Below are 19,367 nucleotides of genomic sequence, written 5' to 3'. Positions count from 1 at the left end.
TTACAGTCTCTCACTTAAAATGGATCACAGATTTTTATGACTTCACCGCTGACTTTATCTTCTCATCACATCTTCTGTTCTGTCCAATCAAATTCTCTCTCGAATTTAATGTATCATCAGCGCTCGGATTCGCTTCCATGGTGCTGTCAAGTACGACTGGCAGTCTGTGAGGTAAACAAAACGCTATTGGATATTTGAAAATGGGGAGGAGCCATTAAATATGTCAGGCCTTAGTTTCCTGTTTCAGTGGAAATTACGTCAACGCATCATACAAAGCTGCGTCTTCCAAGGCACTTCAGTGGGCCTTTAACTATTTTAGAAGATGACGATATCGTATGAATTCGTATAATGCGATTGGTAAGGAAACATAATTTAAAAAAAGAAAAGAATAAATGTCCACCCCAAACCTAACCGTAAGTGGGTTGTAAGCTAAGCGTACGAAAACATACAAATGAGATCATACAAAATGAACATGAATTAACCACCAATTCACCAAAATGTAAAATAGTGTTTTGTCATAGATGAGGTAAAATACTTAATACAAATAAAAAATAAAATAAAAACTTCTACTCTACTAATATCCAGACATTTTTGCACAGCCAAAACTCCTATTCTCAAAACTACTTGACTCAGATGTTCACACTGACAAGACTGAATCATCAGCATGCGACACCCTCCCTCGGTCCACATCTGATGATCTTCCCGCAAGGTGTCTCGCCTCCCAAAAAAAAGAGTGAAAGTGAGCACACCCGTGCCTCTCTAACCTTCTAAACAACTGCAACACCACTACTACACTACATATAGACTATACATGCTAGCTGCACATTATAAGATCCCTGAGCAACAGTGTGATGACTGACAGTGAGTTAGGTAGCTTTGGAGAAATAGGTCATAGAGCTAAAAATACCTGTGTCTCTCTCTCTCCTCTTGAAGACAAAGAGAGTCTCTCTGGAAAAAAAAAGTGAGTGAGTGAAATGAGGAGAACAGCCCACCAGTCTCAGAAGAAGAAAAAAAGAAGCCCTTTAGAATTGCGGCTGCTTATGCAAACAAACATTAAAAGGGGCCTGGGTATAAGGATGGGGAGGAAGGATCTACAACGGGGTGACAGTCTTCGGCTTAAGAGCGACAGTGTGAAGAATTATCTAGAATTCATTTTTCTCAGATCAGTGAGGCAAAGCGGAATAACTATCCAAGAAGTCCGCATTCCGCATCCCATGAAATGACTGAGAGAGACAGGGCACCATCACTTTAGGAGACAGAGAGAGATAGTGGAAGATAGAGGAGAAAATATAGACAGTAAGTGAACCTGAGTAATTACTAGAGAGATTTGAGGACCAGTAGAGGAAGAAAGACTGGGAAAAAAAGCACAACGAGGACAGTGGGAAACTAATTCAATGATTCAAAGATTCCCAATGAAATGTCATCATTTTGGTGAAGGCATGCCAGTTAGCAGATAATCAGCAATCAAGGCAGGCATAATTTAATCACCATCTCTTAAAAATTAGTGATTTATAAAAGCCAGTAATGCAAATTAGATTGGCTCCTCAACTGATATCTCCTCATGGCTCCAGAAGTACTGCACTTTAACTGGGTTCTTTGAAGAGGGATATTGAAGAGCGTAACATCACAGTAATTCAGACGCTGATTGCTGCCCCTCTTTCTGTTCATTCAGGTTTCTCATGCAAATTTTTCAAATGCACCAAGATGCACACCTGACCTTTTACATGCTGAAAAACATTTGTCCACATTCGACAACAAAGTTCACCGCTCAGGGAAAGTGTTCGAACCAAAGAGAACCCTGATTTGTCATGTATGAGTTACTTACACAAGTCACTGAATCAAAACGGCAGATTTACAGATATTTTATTCCTTTACAGAAAAGTATTATAGTGCTACTGAAGTTAATCTTAGTACTGAATGATTACAATATTCATGTACTGGCAACACTGTACAATAAGGTCCCATTTGTTAATGTATTACCTAACATTAACTAACAATGAGCAATATTTACAGCATTTATTAATCTTTGTTAACCTTAGTTACAACTGCTAGGGTTAGGCTTAGTTCATGTTAGATCAGGTCTATTAAATGTTAACAGATATAACTTTTGATTTTAATAATGCATTGGTCAATTTAGAAATTAACAGCCTACCATGCTTCAGAATAGGCCTGGGCTATGTTTCATTGTTAGTAATGATTTAACTAATGTTAACAAATAGAACCTTATTGTAAAGTGTAAAAAAATAGCCTAATTCAAAGAATATTATAGATGATGATACATGTCCAAAAACTACTTGATTTTTTTTAAGAGTAGCCTATTTGCTACACTTCATAAGAACTATTAAGGTAAGTTACGGTATGTGCAGGGTAAATTACTCTAAAAAAGTAATTAATTACTAGCTTACTAATTACATATTCAACAGTGTAATTACTGTATACTAATTACTCATCTAAAAAGTATTCGATTACTTATCACTTTACAATAAGGCTCTAGAACAAGTAGGCTAGTCTACTCTAGGCCTAAACTGTAATTAAAGAAAAATTAAGAGTAATCCCTTACTTTACTTTTTCAAGAGAAAAGTAATTAAATTACAGTAAATAGATTGCTTAGTAGGCTAATTAATTACACTCAACACTGGTTAATGTATAGTATGGACAGGAAATTGGCGTTTAATGCCCGGTCTAAGTTAGCAGTTAACTTATGTTACGCAAATGGCAATCGTGTGCATTTAGAAAGCTAACAGTGTGACAGGTGTGTGGGCCAATCTCTCCATATTTTTTTTTAAAAACAACTATATTCATATTTGCTACACTTAGGCCTATATCCGTCCCAAATTAATTTGGCATTTTTGAATAAGTATTTTATACAACGTATTTGTCTAAATTCGAATTATGCCAAAGCTGTTCGTGTTAGGCTAAATGTGAATAACCGGCATTGTACCGCTCTCTAACACCCGAATGTTATTTCACTTATATTACACTCATTTGTTATTTTTGACACATTTTGAGTTATAATTTGTCTATAGCCTAAAAGTGTCTTACCTCATAAAACCTTGCATCCTGTCTGACTCTGAATCCTGCGCGCGCCGCTCTAGTCAGTTAACGGTTTTTGCGCGAGTGGGAAATGTAGGCTGTCTCGTGCGATCATTCAAAGTTGAAATGATATCCATAATAATATTAATATTTTACTTTAGTCAAATGTTTGGCAACTGTGCCCGTTGTGCCATTTTTAAGTTACAAAAGTAGACATAATATTCCACAAGCTTTGTAATGTGGCCTGGTTGTATTTTGGTAGGCTATTTTTTTCAAACGTAGCATAATACAAACATGTTACTAACGTGACGTTCCAAACTGCAACCAAAAACAACGTTGTGAAGACGTTGTGTGCTTGCAATGGGTCAAGGTAGGCAATCGTGGTGCAACCTCCCGGGTTAAAAACCCGACACAAGTGCAATTTCCCCTTTATAAGATATGAAAGCTACAGTCACATTTGCATGCCAAATACAAACACGTCTCCCCATTCGGAAGGTCCCAGTCTCTAGCAGACGAATGTAAAGCAATTTTTGGCACTGAGCCCGTGTGGCGTCTGCGTGCCGCACGCCGAAAAAATGTGACAGTGTGCACAAAGGAATCTAATGGAAACTTCACAGAATGTGCATTGATGCAACGGCGCATACGAGATACCAAATGTTACACGCCACTAAAATATCATGCATAAACATGCATTCGGCTTAGAAACAATAACACAAATAATTCATATTCAAGATGCATGTTATTTTGTAGCTACAGTCTAATGTGATCAACGCGTGCAATAACCACTGAAACATGCTTAGTGTGATAAATTGCAACATTTTCCAGTTCAGGCAGTTTGCACATAGACAGCGCTGTTATACAGACAGCATACCAGTTCGTTTTGTTTGACATCATTCTATACAACAGGAAAGCAAAAATGTTCAAGTGCCATCGTTTATCTTGAGACTCGATGACCAGTGAACTCTCCGATCCCAATACCAACAACTGTAAGTTCCTAGTGATCAATAGGCTACTGACCAGGGACGCCGGGTCAACATTCTCAACATTCCTCCATATCACTGTGCATATGCAGAAATGACACCCGAGACTATGCACTTTATAACATGCCTTGCCCAGATGACAAAATGTCGTCGTATGCATTATGATTTATTGCATTTCAACATGCATTCGTAGTTTAAACCTCGCCGGCATTTTATACTTTTTAAAGATGTTTGCATATTTGTGAATTTGAACGAACGCTGTTTGTTGCATGACATGCATTCAAAAAAGCATTAAAATATAAATATTTTTACTTACGATTTCAGAGGATTTTGGACCACTGTGGCCATTTTGATATAGAATGATACAATGTAAGACTGCAGATCCCCGGTATTGTACATGTAATATAGCAGCAATTTCAATTTCATTCATTCTCTGGGGCTGCGGCTGGATCAGCTAGCCAATAGGAGCGCGACTGACTGATGGCCAGTGAAGGGAAATGTAGTTTTAGTTCCCTGATGTCTTCAAGAGGAAGCGGCGCGTGTACTTCAAATAGCACAATGCACTGCGGTTAACTGTATACTAGTCCCGCCTTGATTTTGTATGGGTAAGCCAAAACATCTACTGTAAATTCAAGGTTGGATTGCTGGACTGTCTGTCAGTATTTTGCTCTCATGTTGGTAGCTTTTTTTGATTCGTAAAGAAATGGGAATATTTTTAGATAGCGATGGCAGAAAGAACAACATAAAGAAATCGTCTGTTCTTACAATGCATGTATTAGGCATAAAATGTACGTTATGTAGGCACTGATCAATATCACATAGCTTTATTAAATAGCTTTATTTAATAAATAGGCTATAGGCTACATATCCATCTCACTAATATAGGCCACATCGTGTAGCCTATATTTGTACACACATTTATTTTCCTATCACTCCATTGACTTCCACTGTGTAGCTATACTGAGCTAATAATATTTTTCATCTCCTAAATCTAACCCTTAAAACAAACTTTTTTGCATTTTACATTTTTTATTAAGACATTCTTTTCGATTTTCTTATCTAGCATTTTTGTATGCTGGTTGCATGACTGTTGCATTTTTGACTGTTGGTATATAGCCAATAATACACACACACACACACATATATATAAACTACAGAGACAATATTGTTACTCATTAAGGAGTTATTCTCCTATATTGTTTTATACTAATGAAATACAAATTTGCAAATATTGTGACAAGAGGCCTGACTGACCTCTAAAGGAAATGGAAGTGACTTATAAAGGGCTCTTCAGTCCAGTTAACTGCATTGGCGCCACTTTGAAGGCATTCTGTGACATGTGATATTTATAGATCCCTGCTAACAAATATTTAATGAACCTTAGCAAGCTCTATGGAAAGACTGTCTGAAAAAAAAAAAAAAAATGTCCTGTTGAATCATCAGGGATTTCTGCAGACCACACATTTTTTTGCATTTTTAAAGGGGGTTTTAGAGTTGAGCTAATCTTCAATTCATATTGCGATGCAAGAAATCCTATAACTAAAATTAAACATCTTATTATGTTTGCACCACAACACTTTTACCCAAAAACTGCCATAATTATAGAATAATGAGCTAATTTTAGAGCTTATTTTATGGAGATTTCTTTTTATTGACCAGGTTTGTATTACAGTATGAACTTTTGTTTTCTGCACACAAAGACCGCCACACGACAGTTCATCAGAATATCCACTAGAGGGTGTCAGAAAGCGCTCACTAATCCAGAATGAAGGCGCTTCATTGAACAGCAACAGCGCCCTCTTGAGGTCAGCTGGATATCCAAGTAAATAGTCCTGGGACAGTTGTAGTCTAACTACTAGCTTTCCGGGGATTTGGGATGGTTTTAAATCTTTCACTATGTCTGAAATGCTACTGAAAGATATGGATGAGATTAGTCTCGGGCCTGTTAAGATGGACGAGGAGAAGGAAAATGGACGGAGTTTTCTCCTGGTTGACGAAAACGAAAGCTTGCAGGTTTGTTTTTGTTAGCTTCTGCGTTAGCCATCAAGCTATTAGGTAAAAAGCACATGTAAGTTAGTGTCTTTGTTGTTTTTATACACGTTGACAGGTGTCTGTCAATTCACGAGCATGATAGTTACTAATTATCATACGTGTAATATAAATAACACACAGATAAACTAACCCCAAACTGTCAATGTTGCTGAATCACAAGAAAGAGGTGTCTTTTGTCAACATTTAAGGATCTCACTGACATGTAAAGATACCATGGTTTATCATGTTTTCGGACATGTATCATAATGAACAACCATTATATTCTTGATGTACATTGTTAATACTGTTGGCTAATAATAATAATCATTCACTGTTATCTGTTGGCTATCCCTTGAGAGGTGACAGTGCCATTTCAGATAGTTTACGGTCTTTCCAGGGACCAGCATGCATTGCTTTCACTGTGAGATTGTTACTGTATAGAGATTCCAAATGAAACTTCATTATGTTCTTATTCTTTTGTTGTTTCAAATCTTTTGTTGTTTCAAATCCATCTGACTTTCTTTCTTCAATGGGAACACAAAAGGCAGGATGACTCATTCATCATTAATGATGACAATTGTAATTTTTGGGTGAACTGTCCCTTTAAGATAGATAGATAGATAGATAGATAGATAGATAGATAGATAGATAGATAGATATATAGAGAGATATAGATAGATAGATAGATAGATAGATAGAAACAGAAACAGAGACTGGCAGATATATAGATTGGCCGATAAATAGACAGATAGACAGACACAATGTACACTCACCGGCCTCTTTATTAGGGGCACCTTGCTAGTACCAGGCTGGACCCCTTTTGCCCTCTGATTTTGAAAATGACCTTTGTGCCATAGATTCAACAAGGTGCTGGAAACATTCTTCAGAGATTTTGGTTCATACTGACATGATAGCATCACCCAGTGTCTGATGATTTATCAGCTGCAAATCCATGATGCATATCTCCCATTCCACCACATCCCAAAGGTGTCCAATTGGATTGAGATCTGGTGAATGTGGAGGCCATTTGAGTGTGCCAAGAAAATATCTCTCACGCCATTACACCACCACCACCAAACTAAACCTTTGCCAAAAGGCAGGATGGATCCATGCTTTCATGTTGTTTATGCCAAATTCTTAGCCTACCATCTGAATGGCGTGACAGGAGTGGCACCCAGTGTGTTCTTCTGTTGCTGTAGCCCATCTGCTTCAAGGTTCAACGTGTTAAGAGATGCTCTTCTGTAGAACTCGGTTGTAACGAGTGGTTATTTGAGTTACTGCAGCCCAAACCAGTCTGGCCATTCTCCTCTGACCTCTGCCATCAACAAGGCATTTTCGACCACAGACCTGCCATTCACTGGATATTTGCTCTTTTTCAGACCATTCTCAGTAAACCCTAGAGATGGTTGTGTGTGAAAATTCCAGTAGATCAGCAGTTTCTGAAATACTCAGACCAGCCCGTCTGGCACCAACAACCATGCCACGTTCAAAGTCACTTAAATCACCTTTCTGATACTCAGTTTGAACTTCAGCAGATCATCTTGACCAGGTCTACATGCCTAAATGCATTGAGTTGCTGCTATGTCGTTGGCGTATTAGATATTTGCGTTAACGAGCAGTTGAACAAGTGTACCTATTAAAGTGACTGGTGAGTGTAGATAGATAGATAGATAGATAGATAGATAGATAGATAGATAGATAGATAGATAGATAGATAGATAGATAGATAGATAGAGATAGTTAGTTGCTCTAATCTTGATGTCTCTCATACTCTTTCTCTCTCCCAGGTGAAGAACGAAGGCGATTTTTTGCAGAAGTTGGGCTGCAGTGCTGCTCAAGGAGTTAAAGTGCTTTCCATCTTTGGCAACACGGGCGACGGCAAGTCCCACACTCTCAATCACGTGCTTTTCGATGGCGAGGAGGTATTTGCCACGTCTCCTTCTCCATCCTCATGCACGGTGGGCGTTTGGGCGGCTTACGATCCGCTCCTGAGCTTGATCGTGCTGGATACAGAGGGCCTGCTTGGTGCCGCCAGTCAGCAGAACCGGCGGATGCGTTTGCTGCTGAAGGTTCTGGCCGTATCAGACATGGTTGTTTACCGCACACGGGCAGAGAGGCTGCACAACGACATGTTTCAGTTCCTCGGCAGTGCGTCGGCCGCTTACCTGAAGCACTTTACACCTGAGCTCCGTGCTCTGTCTAACCGCTGCGGGCTGGACGTGCCTCTCTCCAGCCTGGGACCTGCCGTTATAGTTTTCCAGGAGACTTCTCGCACTCAGCTGCTAGGCCAGGGTAAGTCAGAGCTAGCAGACTTTCACATTTACAAGACCTGTATTTATTAGTATGAATACAGCATTTTTCTGATACATGTTGTTCAAAGGCTGTTGTACGACTAGCCTGGGGCAAAGGGATTGGGTCTGCACACCCTCATGGGGCCTAAATAAAAAGTCTTTGAAAAAATCCAGAATTTTAGGCTGGTGGAGAGTCCCACTGGAAAAACACAAGTTGTCAGTCAAGCCGAATTGTTTCATCGCTCCCACTTTTATTTCTCTCTGCTTACTTAGTGATGAGAATTTCAATTTGTTTCATTGCCTCTGTTGTCAAATGATAAATCTAGTCTGTAATATGCTGGGCCAATAACAAAGTGCTATTTTTTGCTCATTTTTATCTATTAGCCTATTTGAATCAAAAATGCAATCCATACAGACAAAGCTTAAATGCATGATGAAAATGTTTTTAATTTATGAATTAGGCTTCACTTTATTTCTATGGTCCATTTAACACATTCTGTTGACTATAAGTAACGTTGAACCTACATGTCTGCTAACTCTCATTAGAGTGTTAGTAGAGTATTAGTAGACTGGCTAGAGTTAGAATAAGTTAACATGTAGTTGCAAAGTCACTTCTAGTCAGTAGAATGTCTGTTGGATGAGCATCACAATAAAGTGTAATCAGATAATAAGCAGATAGTCTAGTAATACTCCAATGACTGCCAGTTGACATGTAGTTGCAAATTTACTTGTTGTCAACAGAATGTTCAAAAGGGACCATCAAAAACAAAGTGTTACCATGGCATGAATTAATTCATTTATTCATTTCGAACTGTCCTGATATCATAATGACTAAAAGCCTAGCCTAAGTAAAATAATTAAATTATTATTTCTTGGAAAAAAAAATATTTCACTGCTTATTAATAATTGAAAAAAGTAAAAAGTTTGAAAAAAATGAAGTCATGTGGTGCCATCAACATAACAGGGGGGAAAAACCTGCAGACTTTCATTACTGTCAAGTTAAAAATAATAATTAAAAAAATATATTAATTACTTAATTTAAGTATATTTAAAACTTGCAACAAATAACGTGTGCACATTTATTCAAAGTATAAGGAAAATGTTTTTACTTTTTTACATATTGTTAGACAGGCCAAATGAAATTTTTAAATTTAGTCATTAAATTTTAACTTCTTGAATATAATGTTTTTAAAGTCATATGAAATCAACACGAATACAAAGAGATACAGATATTATATAAAATATAATTCAATATTGCATTTTCAGGTGTCTTATTGCTTCTATAAAAGATTACTGCATATTAGTGCATAATAAAAATATTTCATTTGGACAGATATTCATAAAAATCCTTTTTTTTTTCTTTTTCATTTGTCCAAAAGAAAAGAAAAACACTGGGGCATTAGAATTGGGAAGGAAGGTGATTTAAATGACTTAATGGTTAAGCTACTAGTTATCTAACACAGACTGCAGGAAAATCCCAAGGCATGGTGGCTCAGGTGTGGACTGTAACAAAGATCACAATACTGCTCAATTACAATTGTGCCCTTGGGTAAACCCCATGCTTTCAGCATGCTGTAAATCATGGTTCATGAGATATATTGTATAAACCACATAAAGAACGCTGTAAATGCCTGGAAAAACATCTTTCATCTTTTTATTTTGAAACTATTGAGTTAGTGTCATCCAATGAAGTGTGTCAGGCTAAAGAAATATGGGTTTGTTTTCTTATCCAGATGTCTCTGTCCTGGGGCAAGCAGACACGCTGCTGCAAAAGCGCTTCCATGACTTGGGCCAGAGCACAGACGCCTTCAGCTCCGTTCAGTACGTGGGCACCCAAACCATCACTCCCCCCACAGACTACTCACAGTTACTGCAGATAGTCAATCAGCAAGTGAAGAACACATCCCAGCGAGCCCCGCGCCAGCCTGCCATTGTGTTCAGTGCATTACAGGTAGCTCCTCACACTTTTCTTTGTGTATGTGTGTGTAAAGTGGCCCCAAAAAGAATTTAGACACTAAAAGGGATAGTCCACCCAAAAAAGAAAATTCTGTCATCATTTACTCACCCAACATTCTTCAAAATATCTTCTTTTGTGTTCACCAGAAGAAAGAAATTCATACAGGTTTGGAACAACTTGAGTGTGAGTAAATGATGACAGAATTTTCATTGTTAGGTGAACTAACCATTTAAGCTTTGATATTTGGTTTGATATATTTTGTATCTAATGCAAATAAATTCATGCATTTAAAGGAATAGTTCACCCAAAAATGAAAATGTCATCATTGTTTATTCACACTCCAAACCTCATTCCAAGGTCATTCCAAACCTCTGTAACTTTATTTCTTCCATGGAACAAAAAAAGAGAAGTTTAGCAGAATGTTCACAATGCTCTTTTCCATACAGTGAAAGTGAGCTGACCAGGGACGAGTTCCAAAAATGCACCATTACAGTGATCTGTTTGACTCTGACGCTTTAAGTAAACATACACTCGTGTTCAAAAGTTTTGGGTTAGTAAGAATTTTTATTAACGCAATAATGTGTTAAATTGATCAAAAGGGACAGTAAAGACATTTAGAATGTTACAAAAATATATATTTTTTAAAATAAATGCTGTTCTTTTGAACTTTCCATTCATCAAGGAATCCTGAGAAAACATATAATAAGGTTTCGACCAAAATATTAAGCAGAACAATTGTTTTTTTAGCATTGATTATCAGAAATATTTCTTGAGCATCAAATCTGCAAATTAGAATGATTTGTGAAGGATCATGTGACACTGAAGCCTGGAGTAATGATGCTGAAAATTCAGCTTTGCATCACAGGAATAAATTAGAATTTTAAAATGTATTACAATGGAAAATAGTTGTTTTAAACTGTAATAATATTTTACAATATTACTATATTTTTAATCAAATAAATGCAGCTTTGGGGAGAATAAGAGACTTCTTTCGAAAACATCTTGCTGACTCCAAACTTTTGAATGATAGTGTACTTCAGTAAGTGTGGCGTAAGTGTCCTAAAGTACTTTTTGGGTTCAGGGTACGCATGTACTGTATGTGTTCACCTTTGACCACTGAGCATGTTTCTGAAACTGCTCTTCACTGAACATCACTGCTCTTCTCTCTCTCAGGCCTTGAGCGACAGGTTCTGTGGCGAGATCTCCGATGACAAAATCAGCATATGCTCCTTCTTTCCTGATGAATATTTCACTTGCCCATCAGTCTGTCTCAGCTGCAAGTAAGTCCACACAAACTTTATGCTCCGAGCGATAGATTGAATGGATGTTTTTTTTTTTGCAGTTTGTGTTTAAAGAGATAGTTCACCCAAAAATGAAAATTATGTCATCATTTTACTCACCCTCAAGTTGTTCCAAACCTGTATGAATTTCTTTCTTCTGCTGAATACAAAAGAAGATTTTTTGAAGAATATGGATAACCAAACAGTTGATGGGCCCCATTGATTGGGAAAAAAAATTCTATGGAAGTCAATGGGGCCCATCAGCTGTTTGGTTACCCATATCCTTAAAAACTATCTTCTACTTGAGGGGGGATTTTCATTATTGGGTGAACTATCCCTTTAATGTGTGGCCCTTTGATGCATAGTAAATCAAGCAAATTTCTGCAGACTCTAATTTCATTGCATCAACACTGAGCCACTTTGTAATTTGATGATTCACAATTAGAAAGAACTAGGATCTGTATTCAGCATGCAAAACTAATGTATGGAATTGATTCGCACTGAAAGCACAAAAAGTTGTCAATGCACTGTAATTAGAATGTAATTAGATCTTGCATCAATTGTTATTGTTTTAGTGTGTGTGTGTGTTCAAGAGCACCTAATAGCTAGAAAATCATTTCTAACCTTTCCGAAATCCCACGGCTTTAGCGTTCGGTGTAAAAACGGCATGAACCACCAGAAAGACGCGGTCCCACACGTGGCTGATGGATTATGTCAGTATGCCCACCAATACAACAATAAAGTTCTCATCTGCAAGGTAACCTCGAGGTTAAGATCACATGTGGTTTTTTTTTTCATATTTTATTTTTAGTTCGTTTTTTTTGTTTTGTTTCATGTTTGTTTTTATTTAAATTCATTTTTATTGTTTTTTATTTTATCATTTAATTGATTGGTGTGTTTGTTTTTCGTTTTGTTGTACTATTGAAATTTTGTTTATTAAAATGACTTATTTTCTCCATTTGCACTAATTTATTTTGTGAAATTTCTCATTGTATGTACCACACAGCTGTGCTGCAAACACTTTGGCAATGCAAAAGTGGAGGGGGGTTTTCCCATGTAAATAAATCACACTAAATTGAATTGACATTAAAACTGATTAAAGGTACACTATGTAACTTTTCTACATTCACTACTAGGCTTAAAAGATATAAGCAGTTTAGATGAAAAGGATCTCAAGCTGACTAGCTGAAGGCGTTACTGTAGCTTTACCCAGTAGGTAATAGACACTGTAGCCTACTTCCTTGAAAATAAATTACAGCACAGCACAACAATCATAATGAAATGAGCCTTCATAATAGATAATGCTTTACAATGAACTCTAGCTAGAGCTACATATGGCAATTTATCTGTTCAATAAAATACCTTACTCACCTGTTCAGTAATGAAAACAAAACACCATCTCTGTGTCGCTTTTACAACATTTTATATCCCTCAGTTCTCGCCATCTCTGAAAAGCCATGCCAATGTTGATTCTTGTTTTATTACGAGCTCTGTCATGTTCTCTTTTTGACAGCAGACTCTCCTCTGTTCGGCGTTTGTTTAAAACGGGTGATTCGCCGGAGGATTGAGATTTAGCTGCTCCATGTCGACCTTTCTCGCTCGTTGTAACAACTAACCTCTGCCACTCACACACCATAAAGTAGCCGGAGCAAATTTTCTCTATTTACGGATATGACAAGACACGTAATTACCCATGAAAATCATCACGCTAGGTCTAAAATATAATAGGCTTACCATAGTGAATCAGGCTAAGACAAAAACACGTTTTGGAAGAAAGATTAATGATGTATTGACTAATAATGTATTGTTAATTTTGAACAAAAAAGTTGAGTGCTGTACCTTTAAGACTAGTCCCTATATTTAAGGGGATTCGCCACTTATTTAATTGAGGTTTCAGATGAATCTGTTTGCAAAAACTGTCCAAAATGGATTAGATTTCTCAATTTGAAACAAAAAGATGATGGGATAACCATGATAAACCATTTCTGTTACAGAGGTGCTATGAGGGCGGAAAGGAAGTGATTGTCATACCCAAAACAACTGCCTCTACAGATAACCAATGGCTTGGTCTGGCCAAGTATGCATGGTCAGGGTGAGTGAGATGGGGTTTTTTTCTACTAAAACTAACCTCGACAGCTGCTCCTCATCCATGCTCTGATCCCTGGTCTTGTTCTACAGCTATGTTTTAGAGTGTGCCAGCTGTGGCATCATCTACCGGAGTCGGCAGTACTGGATGGGCAACCAGGATCCAGAGAGCGGTGTTGTGCGGCCAGAGGTCAAGCATGTCTGGCAGGGGGTGAGTCGATTCTCTGTGTTATCATCCATGTGCTGACTCCATTGATGCTCACAGTGGTTAATGTTGTTTTTATGCTTGTAGACCGATGCCTTCCAGACAGACCATCAGAATGCAGCTCAGCGGGTTTTGGATGGAATGAATTACATAATCCAGTCAGTGTCAGAATATAGCTCAGGCCCAACCAAAGCTGTCACTGCCTGGCTCACAGACCAAGTGGCTCCGCCCTACTGGAAACCCAACGCTGAAATCAGTGTAAGTTGATATGCCCTATAGGAATATGTGAAAAAGAATTACAGCATGTGAAAGAAAATATCAAACGCATTAATTGCTTTTTCATGTGAATACAATTAAACATCATGTTGGTCTGTTCAGGAATGTCATGGTTGTAAGAGAGCGTTTGAGGAGGCGGAGAGGAAACACCACTGTCGGGCATGTGGGGAGGGTTTCTGTCAGGCCTGCTCCACTCACAGCATGCCAGTTCCCGAGAGAGGCTGGGGCGGCACCCCTGTACGAGTGTGTGACGCCTGTTACCGGCAGGGAGGACCTCAGAACACTGGACAGGGTGAGGGCATCGTTCTCTTTTAAAAGCACACTTCCTGTCCGCCCTCATAGCACCTCTGTAACAGAAATGGTTTATCATGGTTATCCCATCATCTTTTTGTTTCAAATTGAAAAATCTAATCCATTTTGGACAGTTTTTGCAAATAGATTAATCTGAAACCTCAATGAAATAAGTGGAGCATCTAGGGGACTAGTCTGAAAAGTACAGCATTTAATTTTATTGTTCAAAATGAACAAAATACATCATTAATCTTTCTCCTAAAACGTGTTTTTGTCTTACCTTGATTCCCTGTGGAAAGCCTATTATAAGCCTATTATATGTGCAGCAAGTATTTCTTACACTTAAAAAGTTTACAATCAAATTTGGGGTCAGTAAGATTTTTTTTGTGATTTTTCAGTAATATTATGGAACATCATTAGAAATTTACAAGAACTGTTTTCCATTTGTATCTATTTTAAAATGTAATCTATTCCTGTGATGCAAAGCTGGATTTTCATTACTCCAGTCTTCATTAGTGTCACACGATCCCTCAGAAATTATTCTAATATGCTGATTTGATGCTCAAGAAGCACTTATTATTATTATCATCGATGTTGAAAACAGCTTTTACTTAATATATTTGTGGAAACAGTGATACAAAATGTCAGGAGTCTTTGATGAGTAGAAAGTTCAAAAGAACAGCATTTATTCAAAACAGAAATCTTTTGTAACATTGCAAATGTCTTTACTGTCACTTTTGATCAATTTAACGTGTCCTTGCTGAATAGAAGTATTGATTTCTCACCCTAAATTTAATCATTTTAATAGTAGTGTATTCATCCAAGACTCCAGCTAAATCAGTGTTATAAAAATAGCTGTATTATTCTACACATAGAATAAATAAACCATTTAAAATATGGAATTTGGTACTCTTATTTAGTACAAAATGATGCATGTTTGAGTTTGTATTTTCTCATCTCGACTGATTCTGTGCTTATTTGTCTAATGTAGTGCTGTCTGCAGAGAATATTTAGCCTTGTCAAAAGAATATTCTCCCAGGGTTTTTGAGTTCAGTTGACTGAGTGTTGCATTTTCCAAAACAGTTTTTAATTGCTCAGTGTGGGATGTTGACAATACATTCTCTCCCTTCCAGTGGCCAGTACGGAACCCCGGATACTAGTTGCCCGCAGAGTGACGGAAGTAGCTCAGTCCACTCTCGACATGGTCTCCACCGCTGTGGACTACCCTCTCTGTGAGTGAATTTACACAAGAGAAATTGCTTATGCATTGTTGTGTGTGTGTGAGGTGACAAATGAGATTTTTTTGCACATCTTGTCCTTTAATACAGGTTTTGTAAAGGGAGTTGCGAGACCAGACTATTGGATCCCGGATCATGAGATCAGCCAGTGCCACTGCTGTGCTAAACCCTTCATCCCCAGCATGTCCAAGCACCACTGCAGGGCATGCGGGCAGGGAGTGTGCGGGAACTGCTCCAGTAAGACCAGGCCAGTGCCCTCTCGTGGCTGGGACCACCCAGTGCGAGTGTGTGACGGCTGCGCTGACCGCAGGGATTCCCTGTGACCTTGCTGTGCCTCTGTAGTGCTACTATAATACGCCCGGCATCTCTTGGTGCTCAGAACCAGGTTGTAGGCAGTTTTTCAAGCCTTCATGGATGGGGGAAATAAGAAACTCACTGCAGTTCTGCATAGACAAACACTCAGGCTCTATAAAGCATTAGCTGCAGAAATAGAGAGTGATGATGTCTGGGTTCAATTTAAAAGAGTTAACTAAGAAATGTCGCATAATGAAAATAATTTGTAGAAATATCAAGGTTCATTATATGACAGTTAAGCATATTTTATCCACAAATGCTCATTACTGTAATACAAAAAAACACTCACACACATATATTATATAAAGAAATGCATTTTTTATTTTGCCTAGGGTGAATAAGCATCTCAGAAATTTCCTCAAATTTTTTTGTAAGATTTGCTGCAGAAATTAAAAAGAAGAGAAAATATACATTTTAATGGATTTTGATAGATTCTATAGTGCTGGCACTGAAAACAAATCGCCTTCTAAAAGTGCATTTCTGTGTTTAACATCTCATCATTTCTGTCCCAAAGATAAGATAACAGACTAAACGGCGAGAGCAGTAAATATTAACATATCTGATGTTTAGTAAATTATCATTTGAGATACGTAGGAGATGTTTTACACTAATAAAGAAGCGTTTGAATACGATATAGCAGCCTTTTATTGGTGGAGTTTTATACTTTATTCCTGGAACAGAGCAAGAGTAGACAAGGTAAGCCTAGAATTCACATTCCAGTCAAGACAATGCAATGAATCCTGTGAACTCATATCTCATTGAATTTTTTATCAATATAGTTCTTTACTAATTTTTCCGAAATAACGACTGCACTTTATCTAATTTTTACTATCAAATTTCTTTAGTTGAGAGCCATATAATATAATACATAAGATACAAACTGTACATATATAATGAAAGTGGAATTATTCAGCAGCATTTGCAGTGCCTAATGGATCTCAACAACTATCTTGCATATAAACAGTAGTGGCGTAGAACAGGATGGCTGTGTGTGACATTTAATGCAGACTTACACTAAACTGAATGTTGAGTGGTTTCCTAACATGTACAGCTCATAAAATGGCTTATATAAGGCACTTTATTCATATTTGATTTGAGAGAATCCATGTGGAATTTTTTTAACTATGTTTTTTTGTTTTACAATTCTGCTTCTACTCTGTATTTTTATCTGGAATAGAACATTGTAGTCTTCTATGAAGGGATTTAACCAAAGCAATGGTTTTAATTGCATATTAAAACCACCTGCATTTGACAATCCTGCAAACTTTGTTTTGATTGGCCGGTACTGTTTTTCAGGCTTCTACTCAGAACATTAAAGCTATTTGAAAACAGCCTGCCTTCTTGATTCACAAGATAACAGACATCTATGGGAAATAATAGGCTATAGCTCTGTAAGTGCACAAATGCGAGGTCATCTGGAGGTAGAGGTCTAGATTTCCTGCTCAAGGCCCTTAAATAGATGAAACGGACTCAAAATCTGATTTAAATCATGGAGGTTGTACTCACATTTCCTCCATTTATAACATTACTGTCTGGCAAACAGCCTGCCTCATCACATCTACAGGAAACTGTCTTGATGGGTTTACTGATTATGTCAGCACTTGTGTGAGTATCATTATGAACATCACATACAGGCCTGGTTTCACAGACAGGGTTTATATTAAGCCAGGATTAGGCCTCGGTTCAATTAGGGCGTTTAAGTAGCTTTTTAAACTTGCCTTTGAAAAAAAATAAATTACTGGTGTGCATCTTGAGACAAAACAATGGCACTGACATATTTTAAGGTATGTCAGTGCAAGTTGCTTTCATTTAAAACGCTTCAGACATGCATTTTAGTCCGGGACTAGCTCAAGCCTTGTCTGTGAAACCGGGAGAAAGTGTATTGTGAAGAAGTGCTACTGAAGGGACATCAAATGTGTGAAAAGGTCCGAAAAGACTATTGGGACCATGGTATTACCAAATAACTAGCCCAATTCTCTCTCATGTCATTCCTTTTAGTGATTATAAATATGGCTTTTTCAATTGCTGGTACTGATAGAGAGCAGGGCTGATAACATGCCAAAATATAGTGTATATATTTTTAATCTTACTTACCCCAAACTTTTGAATTGTAGTGTATCAAAATATTTAGCAGCAAACTGTTTTCAACATATACTAGTTTCATAATATTAAGAAAATGTACAGGCACTTATTTAAATGTACATAAAATCACTGCAATTAGCTTAAGATGTATATCACACATATATGTATACACACATTTATATATGTATTTATAAATACGTTTATGTGTGTGTGTGTGTGTAGCTAATTATTTATATATACATATATATTTATTTATATATATATATATATATATATATATATTGCTAATTATTTAATTGTTCCTCGAACAAGTTAAACATTTTAATCGATTCACATTATTCAAACTAGTAAAACTAAAGCTATGAAATAATAGAAATCATTTTTGGTAAATGAAATAAAACAAAATTTCAATATTAGATTTAAAACAAATTAAACTAAAAAGAAACTTAAACTTATTTCAGTTAGTTGCCAAGGTAACATTTCTAACGTTTTTAACGTTTTAGTTTAATACCAATATTAGGCCAAAATTTCAATTTTATGAAATAAAAATAAAGCTAAATAGAAATATTCAAAAAATAATTATAAAAAATGATAAAAGCACATAAGACAATTACTAAAACGCAACTAAAATGAACTTTTTTTTAATTATATAAATAATACTAAATGAACACCATGGTTTTGGATTTTTTTCTTTTTTTTTTTAACAAAGTTGCACTACCACACTGTAACCAGCAGAGGGAGGCAACACCACTCCCAACAAGAGACCCCGTTCAAGATTTTGGGATTCTAGGGTCTTGCATATTGGACGTTTTTATTATATTTGTAACGTAGTAGTTCATATACAAACAAACAAAATACAAAAAAAACTAACTGGGGTATCAAAAGTCAGCTAAATAAAAAAGAGACTGCACTTGACGACAGGCCTCAGTCATTGCCAAAAAAAACCTGTAATTTCTAGCTCTGGTTCATTTAAGGACAAAAGGATCAAAAGAGCCCTGTTACCTGACTCCACTGTTTAATCCACGGGTCTTTTATAATTTGTATTGTTCTTGTACAGGAAGATAAAGATTACGCACAAAGACAAAGATCTAACATAAATACTTCATCAAATTACTTTATGAAACTATTAAGTCTTGTTGCACAAGAAATGATGTAATGGACTGCTTATAACACATTTCACAACCCATATCTTCATCACGACAGTTAAAATATATATATATATATATATAACACCTAGTAAATTCCACCATTTATATAGACTATT

At 36.9% G+C, this 19,367-nt stretch overlaps 2 protein-coding genes across 3 annotated transcripts in view; one reads left to right on the top strand and one right to left on the bottom strand.

Moving 5' to 3' along the window:
- dpf1 (double PHD fingers 1) overlaps positions 1 to 4,463 on the bottom strand; it is a 47,981-nt gene extending 43,518 nt beyond the window's left edge. For both annotated transcript variants that reach the window (XM_056262452.1, XM_056262453.1), the window contains exon 1: positions 4,330 to 4,463. In XM_056262452.1, coding sequence (XP_056118427.1) covers positions 4,330 to 4,439 — 110 coding nt within the window. In that variant the 5' untranslated portion in view covers positions 4,440 to 4,463. The remainder of the gene's footprint in view (positions 1 to 4,329) is intronic.
- A 1,355-nt stretch (positions 4,464 to 5,818) lies between these two features.
- Positions 5,819 to 16,303, top strand: si:ch211-11n16.2 (zinc finger FYVE domain-containing protein 1). Its single transcript, XM_056262451.1, has 11 exons — positions 5,819 to 6,026; positions 7,832 to 8,336; positions 10,069 to 10,286; positions 11,466 to 11,572; positions 12,221 to 12,329; positions 13,567 to 13,664; positions 13,751 to 13,868; positions 13,950 to 14,120; positions 14,241 to 14,430; positions 15,563 to 15,661; positions 15,758 to 16,303. Exons 1-11 carry the CDS (start codon positions 5,910 to 5,912, stop codon positions 15,988 to 15,990), a joined length of 1,965 nt encoding a protein of 654 aa, XP_056118426.1. The 5' UTR covers positions 5,819 to 5,909; the 3' UTR covers positions 15,991 to 16,303.
- Positions 16,304 to 19,367: the final 3,064 nt, after the last annotated feature.

The sequence above is a fragment of the Rhinichthys klamathensis genome, unplaced genomic scaffold (genome assembly GCF_029890125.1).
Source record: "Rhinichthys klamathensis goyatoka isolate OS25496 unplaced genomic scaffold, OSU_Roscu_1.1 h1tg000192l_1, whole genome shotgun sequence".
In the NCBI taxonomy this organism is placed as follows: domain Eukaryota; kingdom Metazoa; phylum Chordata; class Actinopteri; order Cypriniformes; family Leuciscidae; genus Rhinichthys; species Rhinichthys klamathensis.
The sequence above is the reverse complement of the archived record's forward strand: the minus strand, read 5'-3'. Positions and strand labels throughout refer to the sequence as shown.

What these genes read in the sequence shown, in the direction of transcription:
- si:ch211-11n16.2 (XM_056262451.1), top strand. Translation starts at nt 5,910, where the DNA reads ATGTCTGAAATGCTACTGAAAGATATGGATGAGATTAGTCTCGGGCCT. An exon ending in TCAGTCTGTCTCAGCTGCAA is followed by an intron (nt 11,573 to 12,220) that starts GTAAGTCCACAC and finishes CCACGGCTTTAG; the next exon opens with CGTTCGGTGTAAAAACGGCA. An exon ending in ACCTCAGAACACTGGACAGG is followed by an intron (nt 14,431 to 15,562) that starts GTGAGGGCATCG and finishes TCTCCCTTCCAG; the next exon opens with TGGCCAGTACGGAACCCCGG.